Below are 14,401 nucleotides of genomic sequence, written 5' to 3' on the forward strand. Positions count from 1 at the left end.
CGGGAGGAATGATGATGATGACGTTAGCGTTCAGCGTGCAGGGTGCAATGGTGAACAGGCAATCAGCAACTATTGCATCGATGCTGCAGACCTGAAGGCACCTCGACCAGGCAAAGACAGCCGTACAATAGTACTGTAATCCAACGGGTAGACCTCACACATCCAACAGTAGATCTCTGTCCCGAAGTCGCGCCGAAACATATCCGTCATACCATTGTCACTCATCAAAAGGCTTGACGAACCCTGCATCGACTATGTCAACCTCGACCGACTCGTATCAGCTTTCGGCCGTTCTGCACGGCCACACAGCAGATGTTAGCAGATCCTGATCATCATCACCGTCTTTACATCGGTTTCTGATACGCCAGCTTGCTTTTTCAGGTCCGAGCCTTGTCGGTGCTCTCGGACGATCAGCTCCTCTCCGCTTCGAGAGACGCTTCGGCGAAACATTGGCAGAGAGATATCAATAGCAACGACTGGCATGAGACCAAGCATTTTGCAGATGGTCATGGCAAATTCATCAGTGCGGTCTCCAATCTGACACATCAAAACCAAGGTGAGTAGGGTCAAGCTGACTGAGTCGCAGGTCCGCGTCATCGAGCTAAGACTGGTCTTTGATCCGGGACACGTTCCAAAGCATACTACGCGCTCGGTTCAGCTTCGAGCAGGATCTCGTTGCACGCTGCTGGTTCCGAGGACTCGAAGCCGGAGCGAGAGTTGACGGGGCATAGCAAGAATGTCTGTGCCCTGGATCGCGGCAAGGACTCGGAAGGCCGTGATGTCTTGATAAGTGGTAGTTGGGATCAGTGCGTTCAGGTCGAAGTAACAGTCAATCGGTTGAGGAACGCGTCACTGATCCTCTGACACCTTCGATTCTCGGCACAGGTCGGCAATAGTCTGGAAGAATCTGGAACCTGCTCTTCGTATCACATCGCACTTGCAAGCTGTTTGGGACGTCAAGTGCGTTGGCACCGACAGGTACCTCACTGCTTCGGCCGACAAGGTCATACAGCTGCATTCGGACGATGGCAATCTGCTGCAGACTTATGCTGGGCACACGGATTGCGTGAGAAGCTTAGCGTTGACTGTAGATGGCAAGGGATTCTGGAGCGCGGGGAATGATGGGTGAGCGCAAACCCGCAGGCTTTCTCTCGTGATAGTATTTAACGTCGCAAGAACTGCGTGCAGCAACGTCCTCTTTTGGTCATTCGACTCTCCGAAGCCACTCAAGACCTATCACGGACACAGTTCGTTCGTATACAGCGTTGCAGCTCTTCCAGACGGTAGCGGGTGTGTGTCTGCAGGCGAAGACGGCACAGCAAGAGTCTGGCAAAGTAAGTATATGTATCGACGTCGTCGGTATGCATCGTCAAAACACCTAACTAATAAAAACGTTTCAAAGATCATCAATTGATTCAAAGTATCGCCCACCCGACCGTCTCGGTCTGGACGGTGGATGTGCTTCCGAACGGCGATATCGTGTCTGGAGCATCCGATGCTACCGTTAGGGTCTGGACGAAAGCGGAGGCCAGATATGCCAGCCTCGACGAGCGTGAAAAGCTAGACCGCGACTTGCGTACCAGGGCGTTGAACAAGAGTCAAGTGGGAGATGTCAATATGACCGATTTGCCCGGTCGAGAAGCTCTCGGTCGACCTGGTACGTGATCTCCCACCTTGTCCTCGTAGCTTCCCGGTTCGATGTTGATAGCTTTGACCACAGGCAAGAAGGAAGGACAAGTGATCATGGTCAAGAGCGGCGACAAGGTAGAGGCATATCAGTGGGCCTCTGCGTCGACCACATGGCAGCAAATCGGCGAAGTGACCGATGCGGTCGGGTCCGGGAGGAAGCAAATCTACCAGGGTGTAGAGTACGATTACGTCTTTGACGTGGATATCGCTGAGAATATGCCGCCTCTCAAGTTGCCGTACAATGCCACCGGTAAGCTCGAAACGTAGATCGCTTCGGTCGGGTGTTCGCTGAACCACTCGATTACAGACAACATGTACACCGTTGCCGAAAAATTCCTGTTGAAGAACGACTTGCCAACAACATACACCGATCAGATCGTGAAATTCCTAGAGACCAACACCCAAGGCACCACTATCGGAACCGGATCGTCTTCTGACCCATTCACCGGGGGCTCTAGTTATCGGGCTTCGGGCAACCAAGCAGGAGCGAGTGCAAACAATTACCGGGATCCGTTCACAGGAGGCGGTGCGTATACGGCTGGTTCCTCCAATCTCGATACAACGCCGTCGGCCAGCAGTCCGGCTGCCGCTGCATCGGTAAAGCCTTTCCAGCCGATCAGAAGCCCTCAATACTTTGCGACCATCAACATTGAACCCGTCAAGAAAAAGATTGCCGAACTCGCGTCGCAGCTCCCATCCGATATCAATTCTGGATCGCGTATGGCGGAGCTTTGCGACCGCCTCTCGGCGAACGGTCCATCGGGGATGAGTCAGGACGACGTCGCTTACCTCATGCAGCTCGCGAACGATTGGCCCGTTGACAAGCGATTCCCTGGTCAGTCCTGTCGGCATTGAGGTGTTGTAAGCGAGGCAGCTGACCGTCGATTTGGTTCGCTAGTCCTTGACCTTGCGCGGTATCTGTGCGCCACGAGCTCGACAATGGTAGAATTTACGACCGGTCATGACCTCTCTATCATTGACTCGTTGTTGGGTTGTTGTGAATGGGCAGCCGAATGGCAAGACAGCCGAGCGAGAGAGACCAACACGATGCTTGTCATGCGAGCCATTGCCAATCTGCCAGCGACGGCTTCGGGGCGACGCGTCGTGGCCGAGGCTCGGACGCAGGAGGTCAGTGGACCCTGTCACCCTGTTCTATTGAGGCAACGACTGACAAACGTCTCTGCACAGCTTCTCGGCTACTTGGCGAGTCAACAATCGTTTGAGAATCTGAACAAGAATACTAGGGTCGCTATGTCGACGATTGCTCTCAAGTAACTAGCAATCTTTTCCTTCCGTCTTTGATCGTTCTAACTTGAATTCCAAATATAGCCTTTCCGTGCTAGCCTTAGAAGGACAGTTACCTCGGGAACATGGTCCCGCCATTTTACAATTCATATTGAACGTGAGTCATTCCGATGTGCAGTTGGCGTTATTGACAGAGCCTGAACTTGCTTCGACCCTGTTCAATGCAGATAATCTCCAACGAGACTGGAGACAGTGAGGTAGCTTACCGTGCCATGGTGGCGCTGGGCAATACGGTACGTCGTTGCTCATGTATCAACCTTGTGGTGCATACATTGATATCCCAAATGCCGATGCCAGTTGAGCGTGCAAGATCTTTCGGGAGCGATGTCGGTCGGCGATACACAGATTGCCAAGGAACTCTCGCAAGCACTTGCTGGCAAGCTCGGCGAAACACGTTTGCGAGACGTGGCGGAAGCGGTCGCGGCCCTATAAACGGTGGTCAATACGGCGAAAAACAACGACAAAGAACGATACGATCCGAATCCATATGCCAATAGCCTGCCTGGCCTGTACTCTCCATATACCTATCTTGTCTGCCTTTGTCAAATACTCTACAACAATGCTCGCCCTTCTACCGGGACATCCATACTATTCCTGCTAGCATAAGCTTGAGAAGGCGTGGCTTTGGCCATGCTTCTGGGACCAGCCGGTCGTGATGCATTGTCTTGGCTCATGCGCGATTGGACGCGATCGAGGCCACCATGCGATTCCCTGGGTTGAGGATCTAGAGATCGCCTCCGTGACTCCTTTTCCTTCTTGGATCCGCCACGGAAAGCATTGAGAATCCCACCTTTCGGTGTCGCCGCTCGGGCATTAGGAGTTGGGGCGGAAGTCGCAGACGCAAGCGAGCTTGCAGTTTCAGATTCCTTGATGGCCAACGAGGGATATGGCAGATCGTTAGGGACCGACTCGATGGGTGCCGAGATCAAAGCTGGCTGAGTGATCTCTTTAGCTTTATAAGCCGTCGGATCTACCTGAGTCGTCGGACCGCTGGTACGCATGGGGAATTGAGATGCTCCGGAAACGTTCCTATCTCTGGCTGATTGGTCTATGCTGGGTCGACCGGCAGATAGCATCTGACGACTCGACTTCGGGTCGACGTTGACCATGTCCGCTGTGGTGTCTGCCACGGTCGCAGGGGAGAATGTGCGAGTTTCATCAGAGGGAAGGGCTCCTGGCGTGCCGGGCGTCTGCCTCAGAGGCGTCATCGCTGCAAGCAAAACACGTCGCGATGGCCCGCATCTACATCAGTTACGTTTACCTGTATAACCTACACTAACTCACGTTGAGAAGACCTCTGAGCGAAAGCGTGCATCCATACGTCTAGACCACTCTCGGCATCGAGCAGTTCGCGAGTCGCCTTGCCGTACGCTATCGCCCTATCCCCTGCTCGATCCAATACTTTCAAGTGTCCGAGAACCATCGCCGCTGGCCATCTCACAGCCTGGGGGCTGGCGAACGAATGGCTTCCCGTGAAACTAGCTTGGGAGACTGATGACCGAAACGGATGGGATGCCGTTTGTGAAGAGTTGGACCTGAGAGATCGAAGAGAAGATGGACGTCTCAAGAGCGACAAGGACGATCTGGAGTTGCTGGTCGTCGATGAGGGCCTGTCCGGTGGTCTGTATGCCATTCGTACCGTGAGAGGTTGAGATTGCGGTTGTGCACGAAGGGGCAGACGCCTATGCCGGTGACATCCACTTCGTGTTGATCGGCGTCCTGTGCTGACACCCGTGGGTTTCGCCAAGATGTGGAAACGTTGGATCCACCAGAAGAGAAAGGCTACGGCCTAGTAACGAGAAAGATAGCCAGATTAGAGCTCGAGACCGTGGATGACGTCGATTGCCGTTGTTGCGTTGTTAAATGTTGATGGTGTTCGATTGATGGAGATGGATGGGGGAGATGGGGAGATGGGAACAAAACAAAAGCTAGCTCTCGCTAGCTCGCTCTCTTGAAATGGGGCCCCCGCGCTCGGGATCACCTCACTCTCCTAGCTCCTGGCTGCTGCTAGCCCCTGCCGCCTGGCTACACATCACATTCCCCTAGTCCTCGACGTTTCGACGTTCATCTCTTGATCGATCAATTGACAAAGTCTTCCACAATTACACTACAGTCATATCCCATCACACTGGCTCACTGGCCAAACAATCATCAATCAGAACCGGCTGCCCAAATACAAAGCTCATTCGCCAAAGTCAATCGAGACCTCGATCAACCGCGCCCCACATTCCCGAAAGCGGTCGACCGAGGACGTTCAGATTATCAGATCCCTTTCATCAATCTACCTACCACCACCTCCCCGGATCGGCCAAGCGTAATCGACCGAGTGAACTTTCACCTAGCCATCTCGGAGCCCCCTTCAAGGCAAAATCAAGGTGGGCCTAGCATTTACTGTTCCTCGTAAACCTGGATTGACTTGATCGATATTCCCGCATCAGCAATCAACTCCGACCCAGCCTCAGCTACATTTGACGGCCAACCAGTACCGAGATATCATCGACGATATGGGTGGACAACTTAGCAAAGCGATGGGTGAGATAGCGAGAGCTTCCTTTCCTGGCTAACATAGCTCATCTGACCACGCTCGCACATCACCTCTCGCGTGCATAGGCCGTTTGTTCGGCAACAAGGAGATGAGGATTCTCATGCTGGGTCTGGACGCAGCTGGAAAGACCAGTACGTCACCTTCGAGTGGGGAAAGATCGACCGTGTTACTGACAGCTATGGCCGCCTTTCTCAGCCATCCTCTACAAGCTCAAACTCAACCAAAGCGTGACTACCATCCCTACCGTAGGGTTCAATGTCGAAACCGTGACATACAAGAATGTCAAATTCAACGTCTGGGATGTGGGTGGACAAGACAAGATCAGACCGCTCTGGAGACACTACTATACGGGCACGCAGGTGAGCCATCAATTCGAGACCCATCGAAACGTGCATTTCCCGAATCTCTGCTGATAAATTCTGCGCTGTTCGCCGGAATGGCTGTTCCTTACAGGGATTGATCTTTGTCATTGATTCGCAAGATCGGGATCGTATAGACGAGGCGCGACAGGAGCTGGACAGGATCCTGGCAGACCGGGAGATGCGCGATTGTTTGCTCATGGTGTTTGCGAACAAGCAAGATCTCGAGGGTGGTGAGCCAAACCTTCCAAGAGCGTTTTGGTGGACGATGGATGAGCATTCGTTGACATGAGTTTTCGTGTCTTGACAGTCATGTCGCCTGCAGAGGTTACCGAGAAGCTTGGCTTGCACCGGATGAAGGATAGGTCTTGGTATGTCCATCCAAGGTAAGCCCGGTCACGTCATCTCTGTCGTCTCCTCGTAGTAGCTCAAAATATCCGGTCATTCAGCTGCGCGACTACTGGAGAAGGCCTTTTCGAGGGACTGCAATGGCTCAGTCAGAACGTGCGAGGGACGAAATGAGGTCAAGTTGACCTCGCATTTCTTTCCCTTCGAACGACCGGACCTCTCGATATACCCTTCTAGATATTCTTGGAACCACACGAATCCGGGGCTTCTGTTCATCTACTTTTTTTTACGATCGACGTTGGGCATTCGCGGTGAACCGGTACCGGCACCATCATATGTGTGCTTCATATGTTTTATATATAATGATTGGGCATCTCAGTCGACCGCCACGGGCTTATGGAAAAGCCGGCAATGAAGACCGCTGGAGGTCGGTGCCGGCTGTCTCGTACTACTGTAGGGTGCGTGTCTTTGGCTGGTGCCTGCCCAGGTTCGGGCGTAGGAAGTCCCGCCAAGTGTTGGTAGACGTCGTCCCGCATGGCAGGCTCGTTGGCTAGCGGTGCCAACTCCGGTGCTGCGGTGTAGTGAATATCTAGCTCGAGGAATTCCGCTATAACCTCTCCAGTCAACTGAAGGTCGAACATGTCCAAGACAAAGGCTCGAACCGGTTGTTTGTAGTGCTCGAGCGATAGCATACGGAAGACGGTCAAGTATAGCTTTGTCGAGCTGAAGAGCTCGCGATGGCGACTTCGCAAGCTAGAATGCGTTTGAGCTCAGCGATTCGTTGCCAATTATAACACCGCAACTGACTAACCGCGCGAGATTCTGCATGGCCTGCGTCGCCATGACGTAATTGCCAAGGTTCGAGACGTCCTGTAATAGTCTCGTTTCTAGAGTCGAAAGCCCTTCCCGTCTGATAGATCGGCTTGTTTTCGTGTAGGGAGAAAGGTCCGGTAGCTACAGCAAAGCGAGGTCAACCAAACGCATCTCGTCATGTCATCGAGGCAAGACCCGGGACTCACGCTTAGAAAGTCGCTCAGATCCTCCGGAAGGCACAAGGAAGTGACTTCTCCCCGAGCGGTGACGCTGGGCATCCAACCGTATTCTTCCAGAATATCACATCCGGCTGTAGTCGATGCTATCAGCCCTAACACGAAGAAACATGTTCTAGGGATAACATCTTGATCAGCCATGTTTCCCCCGCGGTTTCAAAATTGTCGTGATTCACCCCCGAATGCTCAAGACCGACGAATGCTCCGCGAGTTCCACAACCAATTCGACAATGTCCGCTTCCTCCAGAAAGGGGAGTCCACCCTGTGTGGATCCGATACTTCCCTGTAGTTGGCGGTCGCAGTCAGATTTTAGCCCGTCCATTAAAACACCGCTCAGACGTACGAGAGCCCATAACGCGCTCTTAAGGATAAGCAGCAACGATTCGTCTTGACCCTCTTCCGCATAAAGACGCAACGTGTTGGCAAAGGCTGCAACATGGCCCTTTGCGCCCAGCACGCGACATCCTTCGGCGGTTTTGGTGATTTCGGCATAGAAATTGGGTGGAGCTGCTCCTCGTGTGCTGTTGGTGACTACTGTCAGGATTGATTATCCCCACTGTGTCATTATGTAGTATCACTTACGTATGGCTGAACATCCCCTGGACCGTCATCTCCGGTCGAAGACCTTCGGCCAGGTACATTTCGATTTGCGATACGTACTGAACATTGCGGTACTGCAAAATGGCCGCGCCTCGGTCAGACTGACTGCGCCATATGCGCCGAACGATACGTCGACTTGCGTTGTACCACTCGTCGATTTCCCGATCGATATAGTCTGCGCGTCGTAGATATGAGAAACCGGTAGACGTAGAAAGAAACCTATATTGCAAATATTCAGGCCAACCAGACTCTGCTTGGCTGGAGCAAGTGAAAATACTGACCTTAACAGCAAACATTGTCCAACCTCGCCAAGATGGTCTAGAGTAGGTCGCAGCCGCACGACAGCTTCTAGTATAGCGGTGTCCTCGCACAAAGTTTCGAGGTACTGGGCGGCTGCTTCGCAAACTTCAAACGCAGGATCATACAGCTGCGTAACGAGGAGCTCTAATGCCCACATCGAAGAGCTGTCCTCCTCGAGCAAACGACTCAATCGCTGTGTTGCAAAGATACGGGTGTGCTGAAGTCATGAACTCATAATCAGCGCCATGATCCTCACATTACGAGAGACAGAACATACCATGTAGCTCGAAGTCAATGCTTTCGATAGTATGATCCGGGCATGACCATCACTAGGCGGAGATATCTCAGTGATGTAGTCCTCTTATCGAAGGAGCGAGTCCACCAACCTCGAGTAGTCTAAATGCTTGATGATCGCTCGGATCAGGTCATCTCGGCTTCGTAGCTCGCTCAAGTGGTAGAAGCAGGTGAAGTAACTGTATTTCTCCAGTAGCCTAGTAATCGGTGTGAGATCAGATGGTCGTCTATACGCCGAGCGACTTCTGTAGGCTCTCTCACTCACTTGAGGCCTTCGGCACGTTTACTGAGCAGTTGTATCATCTCAAAATAGCCGTATGACAGTGTATTCTCCATCCTACTTTTCGAGAAGTAAGGCTGAGGGTTGGGATGGCCTGCGTACTGTATTGTTGTGCGTGAGTCTCACGGCCAAGCGCACTCTAAGAGCAACACTGACTTGATCCAATTCCATGAAGCAGTCCACGATTTGTCGTAAGAGTTGGTCCTCAGCAAGGATATGCAAGCCGTCTTGCGTGGACATCAGCGAGGTGACGAGAATGTTACCGAGCTTGACCCATTTGCGATTCGCCTGGTACCGCAAGGGAGGTTAGCGCCACACAGCTTGATCGACGGACCTTGAGCGAGACTAACTCTGGTCCTTTTAATGTCGCTAAAACGGCGGTACAAAGGCTGAAAGAACGTCATAAGACGGCGGCCGAATTTGGACACTCTGAAAGCCTCCTCCAGTCTACGGGCGTTTAGAAGAGGTCCCTCTATGATCTCGACAAGCGCGTCGTAGTTCCATTTATTATGGTCCTTCGTATACAGTACCTGTGACGCGAAGAAATCAATAAGACAATATTTACACAAGTAAACCCGTCCAAGTGAGATTTATAGAACATACCTGACTTTCGACCAATGCGGCCTGGAATTGTCGGTCATCCATCTGCATACCTAGTCTCTTTCGCACTTGTTCCACCTGCCGCTGACCACGTTCTACCGGGTCTGACTGGGATTGAGATCGTTTTCTTTTCGGTGCATCAGCCAAAGCAGGTGCACGTTGTCCTCGAACGGAAGCCGTTATCGAAGACAGCGCGTCCAAAGCGGCTACGCGTTGCTGCGAATCATCTAGTGTCGTCGCCGAACAGAACAGTCTGGGCAAGCTCTACTCGATGTCCGGATTGTGATATCAGAAGAATCACCTTGCGTCTGGTCAGGTCGCGGGACCTACCTGGACTTTTGCAGCGTAGTTGAGAGGGAGCAGCTTGGCCGCCAGTGCTAGAAGCTCGCTGATGAGCAGTGTGGCCTTTCTCGACAGAACGGGAACCTGTTCCTCTACGACTTCGACCAGTGCCTGCAGAAGATACAATTGTGAAATCTTGAATAAAATGGCATGTGAACCAGCGATACATACCTCAACAAGTCCCGAATCAACAAAGACAGCCAGTAAGAGACTTGTATAGTGATCGAGGACATTGGGTTTCGTCGAACGATGTGAGTGGCGCGAGTCGGACTTTGGCTCTATCAAAATGGAAATAGTACTGCACAGTTAGTACGGGAGAGGGGAAAGGTCTGTTGGTAGACTGCACTAACGATGTGTCCTCTGCTTGTCCTGTAGAAGGTCGTGGTACCATGATGGCTTCTCCAATCGGAAAAGATCAAACAAGGTGTCCAGAAGCACTTCCTGAATATATATCGCGATCGGTTCGTCGGCAAAGAGATCATGCGAACCGAGTTAAGGCGCACGTACCCGCATTTCCATCACCGGGACACTAAGAGCTTCAACCAAACTTTCAATCTGGCGTGAACCTGACATGCAGCACATCATGAAACCTGTAGTCGCAAGGATTTCATTTGGCCAAAGATCAGTGACTGCATTTTACCATAAGGAGCTCAGCCTAATACCGACCGGGCCACGATCTGAGGACAGTCAGGGTGTTGACGGAAGTCGCCCTCAGTCTCTCAATATGGGTTGGTCCTGACCCATAGGCATTCGTAAAGCCTGCAAAGATCACTCCGAGACCAGTATCTTTGGGCAACAGTCTCCGACTCTCCGGCAGGTTGAGGAGAGACATCAAGACAGGAGTCAAGGTTTGCGTGAGATTGTAAGGTCCGTTTTCGAAAATCTGCAGAATAAATCTGAGACCGTCGGCCTGGATGAGAGTGGCGAGATCAATCACAGCTACCAGTGAGATGTCTTAGCCGTATGTCTTATTACTGCCTTAAGCACGGAAACTAACCTATCTCTGCCAGTGTCTCAAGACTGATACTTTGGAAGGGGTCCTCGGGATTTTCTGCCATGCTGACCAAAATCCTAACGAGTGCTTCTGAAAGCACGGGATCGTGGTGAAGCACGTCTTCACTGCCGTCTGCCGTCATACCTTCGAAGCCGGGCCGATCACGATCATTGCGGGCAGCGACGGGCAGTAGAATGACCACTCTTATCAATTGGAGGGCCTGTTCCATTTCTGGGATCTGGCGATTGGCTCGTCCAAATGTTCTGCGCGAGGTATTTCAAGTGCAAGTAAGCTATAGCGAGGACTGTCTGTTTTGAAGTCTTCCTAGACGAACCGAATCAATAGCCACTCTACGCCTCGCTTTCTGAGGATATGCCATGAATGCCGATCGTGCAGGAAGTTCCGATAGAGCCGGTAGCAGGCCGACCTCAAAGGGCTGGCGTAGGGTTCCATTGCATAGCACAAGGTCCTGCAGATTAATCAAATTTGCTTCAGTACATGTTTGGGAGCGGGCTTGATGTTGGCATTGATACCGACACATCAACCAGATCCTCAAAGTCTATGCTGGAGGCTACCTGAGGTGACAGCCTGGCGAATCGGGTCAAACTAGCAATGGCACCACCAACTTCTCGCATCGTCCGTTGCTCTTGTGCTCGAACGGGTTTCAGACTACGGAGATGCGCTAGATTCTGCCGAGCTTTGTTTCGAAGTTCGTCGATGACGTGTTCATCCATCTGGTCTTGGTATCTATCGTCGGCGAATTGATCCGACGGCCACAGAGCTCTTATGCGAGACGAGTCATTGTAATGAGATTCTGTCGTCAATGACCTTTGACTGAGGCTACGGTGATCCCTCGCAAGACTTTCCCCATCGATAGGCGAAAGACTAGGGAAACTGCCCGTTTCTTCCGTATCGTTTCGTCCTGTGACAATCCTACTTTCGACTCGCAACCGGGATGGGCGCGAGGTCAAGCGATCGTTGTTATTCCGGGTCGATCCACTGAATTCAGAGGCGAGAGTAGAATTGGAATCTACTGGCCTCAGAGAACGAGTCGTTGGTGAATCTGCTGATATTTGAGGCACTCGTGTGGAGTCATTCCGTTGATCCGTTATCAGCTGAGAATCTTGTCTCCCATTGGCTGCTATTGCGTCCTCTAGATTTCTAATTTTTGAATTAGATGCGGCGAGCTCAGCCAAGACCTTCGCTCTCAGCGGTGGACGAGCCTCTTCTGGGATTGAGGAGGTATCGGAATCTAACGCCTGCAACGAGCAGAGGATGAGTTGAGGCGCCTGAAAAGCGGCTGAAGCTGTTGCTTACCTCCAAGAACTTTTCAGCGCCGAACTGAATTCGCTTCTCGATGTTGAGTCTCGCTGTCAGGGATTCGAACTAAGATGACGCCAATGTCAGGATGACTAGAGTGTGAACCATCGCGAACGAACTCACCCCGTCCTCGTCCTCGTCCTCTGGTGATAGGCCATTTGTAGGCGTCCGGTCCGCAGCTGATTGAACGTCGCTACCTGCCATTGTATTTCCTGCCTCCTCGCGGTGGTTTTGCATGGTCAGCAGAAGCAGACAAGAGTAGCCTTTATCCGTTTCCCTTCGCTTCAGTGCCTTCGGGAAGTTATGAAGCAGCTATGGCTTGCGATTGCCATGTTTCGATAATCTCAGACAACAGGGTTTACGCTATGTTCTGGAGTTCTGGAAGCTGATTATCTCGATGATAGGGGGAGCTCTGGAGGTGCACTCACAGTCCGTAGCCATACTCTGTGCTGCATACTAGCCTTACTGGCCTTACTGCTCTGTGACGTTCCTAGTGTGCATGTCTCTAGTCGAGACGATTGCCTTCGGCCTCGTGCGGGGCGACGCGAATACAAGATCACGTTGCGTAAGGGGATGGATTATTTCGGTTCCGACCGATTTTATCGCCTGACCGCCTTGGGAGCTCAACAGCTTGCACCTAGACCTGCAATTGCTTGTGAATGACACACACGTCCTGTATCGTATCTCAACGTCCAGTATCACCCGGTATTCACCTTCTCCAATACACAAGCCAGCTCTACTCCTCCGATCATGCATCTCATGTACACTTTGAACGAACAGGGGAACAGGTAAGTCGAACCGATGTATCTTCGACTCGACAACTCCATCTGATCGCGCTTCTCAATTCCTTACCTCAGGGTCTACACTCTGAGGGTTCGTTCTTCGTGTCTTGGAACTGCCCAAGGAGGCTTTGATTGAGTGCGTCTGTTCTTGATCCTACAGAAGACCACCCCTGCCGGAAAGCCCACTCGGTCGGCTCATCCTGCCCGATTTTCGCCGGATGACAAGTTTTCGCGACACCGAGTGACGATCAAGAAGAGGTCAGCCACCAAATTCCTGGAACAGGTTATTCGATCGATCCTTGGCTAATCAATTCTATACGTCATGTTGGCTTTTTAGGTTTGGTATCCTCCCTACCCAACTCCCCGCTCGTCCTCTTTAGATGGAAAGACTCGGACAAGCTTGACGGAGGCACGAGGAAGCCGATCAGGTCATGGATGGAGGGACCCTTTATAGGGTTCAGTGATATCTCCACAGAACAGACGATGTGGGATGAGGGAATCTGGACCAAGCGCTGGCGGACCCCTACTCTCATACTAGAAGCATAGTTTCTCTGATCCCATGCGACATGTAATGAATGCGTTATCTCATGTATGATTGTGTGACGGCCACATCCACCTGCCTCCAAAACAAGATCGGAAGAGGTCTATACGGAAGATTAGGATGCGAAGGGTAATGATACATATGCCGCTTTACGATAACGGCATCAGGGGAGATGTCTTGAGAGCTCAGGGGAAGGATAGTGTCGAAATACGGGTTGGGCTAAGATGTAGCCTCGGCTGTTGATGACCCGACCTGGCGAGCTTCCTGCTTCCATCTGTGGTACGAGGGGCATCACGAAAGCCGGATCGATAAGTTAGATGGACGATACAAAGGGGGTCGTCCTTGAGCGACTGACCTCCGGTTGATTTGCGAGAAACACTCGGGACAGAGGTTATGTGACAGCTTGGGTGCTCCGCATCCCGGGCAGAGCGTGATGTCTGATGGAAAACAATCCTTAGTACATATGCTTTCAAAAGTGGAGGAGACTATACTTGCTCGTCTTGTTCTTCAATCCTTTGTGAGCGCTTCTCATGCTCTTCCTCGAATGGGAAACCTTCTTCTTCGGGACCGCGAGGAGAAAAGGCGGGAAGAGTTCGACCAGGGAGTCGACCAGGGATCGTAAGGAGGACTGAACGCTAGTGGAGCTTTCCATATCGGCAGCAGGATTGGCGGAGATGACAGTGATCGAGCTTTGAGCAATCGGTCGAACCGCTATCATGTTGGACCGGAAAGCGACTGCTCTCGAGAGGAGCCGGGGAACGGCGTTGGCGAGGCGAGAAGGACCTGCTGAAGCGAAGCTGATGGTGGCCATATCGACGAAGTGTATATGATGTTACTTGAATTCGATCGAGCAGGACGCCAAGCGGTCTCTTATCTCTTACTTAGGATCATAATCCAGGCAGATCGTTCATCAAGATCATCAGTTGGGCGGTCAGGGCATGCGCGCGCTTCCGGTTCAGTCGCGCTTTTTCTGCTCATCAACAGAAGACCGGGCACTTTGGCAGTCGTGCTACCGTTTGCGGGCTCGTTTGACCTGCATTGCTCGTCGGAACC

At 52.1% G+C, this 14,401-nt stretch overlaps 6 protein-coding genes across 6 annotated transcripts; 3 read left to right on the top strand and 3 right to left on the bottom strand.

The window, feature by feature from the left end:
- Positions 1–48: 48 nt before the first annotated feature.
- On the top strand, positions 49–3,494 carry HD553DRAFT_308821 (WD40-repeat-containing domain protein). Its single transcript, XM_046179592.1, has 13 exons — positions 49–314; positions 382–556; positions 638–806; positions 886–1,125; positions 1,189–1,334; positions 1,403–1,657; positions 1,721–1,939; positions 1,997–2,524; positions 2,588–2,817; positions 2,878–2,960; positions 3,019–3,091; positions 3,162–3,227; positions 3,292–3,494. Exons 1-13 carry the CDS (start codon positions 255–257, stop codon positions 3,424–3,426), a joined length of 2,379 nt encoding a protein of 792 aa, XP_046037756.1. The 5' UTR covers positions 49–254; the 3' UTR covers positions 3,427–3,494.
- HD553DRAFT_349131 (uncharacterized protein) lies at positions 3,495–4,875 on the bottom strand. Its single transcript, XM_046183436.1, has 2 exons — positions 4,279–4,875; positions 3,495–4,204 (listed from the first exon to the last, which is right to left on the bottom strand). Exons 1-2 carry the CDS (start codon positions 4,625–4,627, stop codon positions 3,546–3,548), a joined length of 1,008 nt encoding a protein of 335 aa, XP_046037757.1. The 5' UTR covers positions 4,628–4,875; the 3' UTR covers positions 3,495–3,545.
- Positions 4,876–5,231: 356 nt separating this feature from the next.
- On the top strand, positions 5,232–6,736 carry HD553DRAFT_206545 (ADP-ribosylation factor family-domain-containing protein). The gene is made up of 7 exons (XM_046177128.1): positions 5,232–5,369; positions 5,433–5,526; positions 5,605–5,670; positions 5,735–5,898; positions 5,993–6,131; positions 6,209–6,284; positions 6,348–6,736. Exons 2-7 carry the CDS (start codon positions 5,499–5,501, stop codon positions 6,418–6,420), a joined length of 546 nt encoding a protein of 181 aa, XP_046037758.1. The 5' UTR covers positions 5,232–5,369; positions 5,433–5,498; the 3' UTR covers positions 6,421–6,736.
- On the bottom strand, positions 6,440–12,480 carry HD553DRAFT_206555 (Rapamycin-insensitive companion of mTOR, middle domain-containing protein). Its single transcript, XM_046177129.1, has 25 exons — positions 12,454–12,480; positions 12,149–12,395; positions 12,023–12,091; positions 11,243–11,964; positions 11,040–11,174; positions 10,709–10,968; positions 10,378–10,650; positions 10,219–10,301; positions 10,062–10,152; positions 9,883–9,989; positions 9,700–9,822; positions 9,373–9,633; positions 9,120–9,299; positions 8,926–9,057; positions 8,755–8,870; positions 8,582–8,686; positions 8,473–8,524; positions 8,177–8,412; positions 8,036–8,114; positions 7,878–7,969; positions 7,639–7,816; positions 7,472–7,578; positions 7,266–7,410; positions 7,058–7,200; positions 6,440–6,999 (listed from the first exon to the last, which is right to left on the bottom strand). The coding sequence occupies exons 2-25, from the start codon at positions 12,260–12,262 to the stop codon at positions 6,600–6,602; spliced, it is 4,203 nt and encodes a 1,400-aa protein (XP_046037759.1). The 5' UTR covers positions 12,263–12,395; positions 12,454–12,480; the 3' UTR covers positions 6,440–6,599.
- A 189-nt stretch (positions 12,481–12,669) lies between these two features.
- HD553DRAFT_308831 (H/ACA ribonucleoprotein complex, subunit Nop10) lies at positions 12,670–13,389 on the top strand. Its single transcript, XM_046179593.1, has 4 exons — positions 12,670–12,813; positions 12,883–12,898; positions 12,968–13,065; positions 13,145–13,389. Exons 1-4 carry the CDS (start codon positions 12,776–12,778, stop codon positions 13,185–13,187), a joined length of 195 nt encoding a protein of 64 aa, XP_046037760.1. The 5' UTR covers positions 12,670–12,775; the 3' UTR covers positions 13,188–13,389.
- Positions 13,390–14,203, bottom strand: HD553DRAFT_282828 (uncharacterized protein). Its single transcript, XM_046178167.1, has 3 exons — positions 13,844–14,203; positions 13,704–13,785; positions 13,390–13,622 (listed from the first exon to the last, which is right to left on the bottom strand). The coding sequence occupies exons 1-3, from the start codon at positions 14,157–14,159 to the stop codon at positions 13,568–13,570; spliced, it is 453 nt and encodes a 150-aa protein (XP_046037761.1). The 5' UTR covers positions 14,160–14,203; the 3' UTR covers positions 13,390–13,567.
- Positions 14,204–14,401: the final 198 nt, after the last annotated feature.

This window comes from Filobasidium floriforme (genome assembly GCF_021052385.1).
Source record: "Filobasidium floriforme strain CBS 6241 chromosome Unknown HD553scaffold_7, whole genome shotgun sequence".
Classification (NCBI taxonomy): domain Eukaryota; kingdom Fungi; phylum Basidiomycota; class Tremellomycetes; order Filobasidiales; family Filobasidiaceae; genus Filobasidium; species Filobasidium floriforme.

Coding starts and splice junctions, on each gene's coding strand:
- HD553DRAFT_308821 (XM_046179592.1), top strand. CDS start 255: ATGTCAACCTCGACCGACTCGTATCAGCTTTCGGCCGTTCTGCACGGC. Junction 1,335..1,402: donor CACAGCAAGAGTCTGGCAAA/GTAAGTATATGT, acceptor AACGTTTCAAAG/ATCATCAATTGATTCAAAGT. Junction 2,525..2,587: donor CGTTGACAAGCGATTCCCTG/GTCAGTCCTGTC, acceptor TTGGTTCGCTAG/TCCTTGACCTTGCGCGGTAT.
- HD553DRAFT_206555 (XM_046177129.1), bottom strand. CDS start 12,262: ATGCAAAACCACCGCGAGGAGGCAGGAAATACAATGGCAGGTAGCGAC. Junction 10,969..11,039: donor GTAGAGTGGCTATTGATTCG/GTTCGTCTAGGA, acceptor TACCTCGCGCAG/AACATTTGGACGAGCCAATC. Junction 10,302..10,377: donor TGTCCTCAGATCGTGGCCCG/GTCGGTATTAGG, acceptor TTGCGACTACAG/GTTTCATGATGTGCTGCATG.
- HD553DRAFT_206545 (XM_046177128.1), top strand. CDS start 5,499: ATGGGTGGACAACTTAGCAAAGCGATGG. Junction 5,527..5,604: donor ACAACTTAGCAAAGCGATGG/GTGAGATAGCGA, acceptor TCGCGTGCATAG/GCCGTTTGTTCGGCAACAAG. Junction 6,285..6,347: donor TCTTGGTATGTCCATCCAAG/GTAAGCCCGGTC, acceptor CCGGTCATTCAG/CTGCGCGACTACTGGAGAAG.
- HD553DRAFT_282828 (XM_046178167.1), bottom strand. CDS start 14,159: ATGGCCACCATCAGCTTCGCTTCAGCAGGTCCTTCTCGCCTCGCCAAC. Junction 13,786..13,843: donor AGGATTGAAGAACAAGACGA/GCAAGTATAGTC, acceptor GTTTTCCATCAG/ACATCACGCTCTGCCCGGGA. Junction 13,623..13,703: donor TTCTCGCAAATCAACCGGAG/GTCAGTCGCTCA, acceptor CTCGTACCACAG/ATGGAAGCAGGAAGCTCGCC.
- HD553DRAFT_308831 (XM_046179593.1), top strand. CDS start 12,776: ATGCATCTCATGTACACTTTGAACGAACAGGGGAACAG. Junction 13,066..13,144: donor CGAGTGACGATCAAGAAGAG/GTCAGCCACCAA, acceptor TTGGCTTTTTAG/GTTTGGTATCCTCCCTACCC.
- HD553DRAFT_349131 (XM_046183436.1), bottom strand. CDS start 4,627: ATGGCATACAGACCACCGGACAGGCCCTCATCGACGACCAGCAACTCC. Junction 4,205..4,278: donor CGCTCAGAGGTCTTCTCAAC/GTGAGTTAGTGT, acceptor TTTTGCTTGCAG/CGATGACGCCTCTGAGGCAG.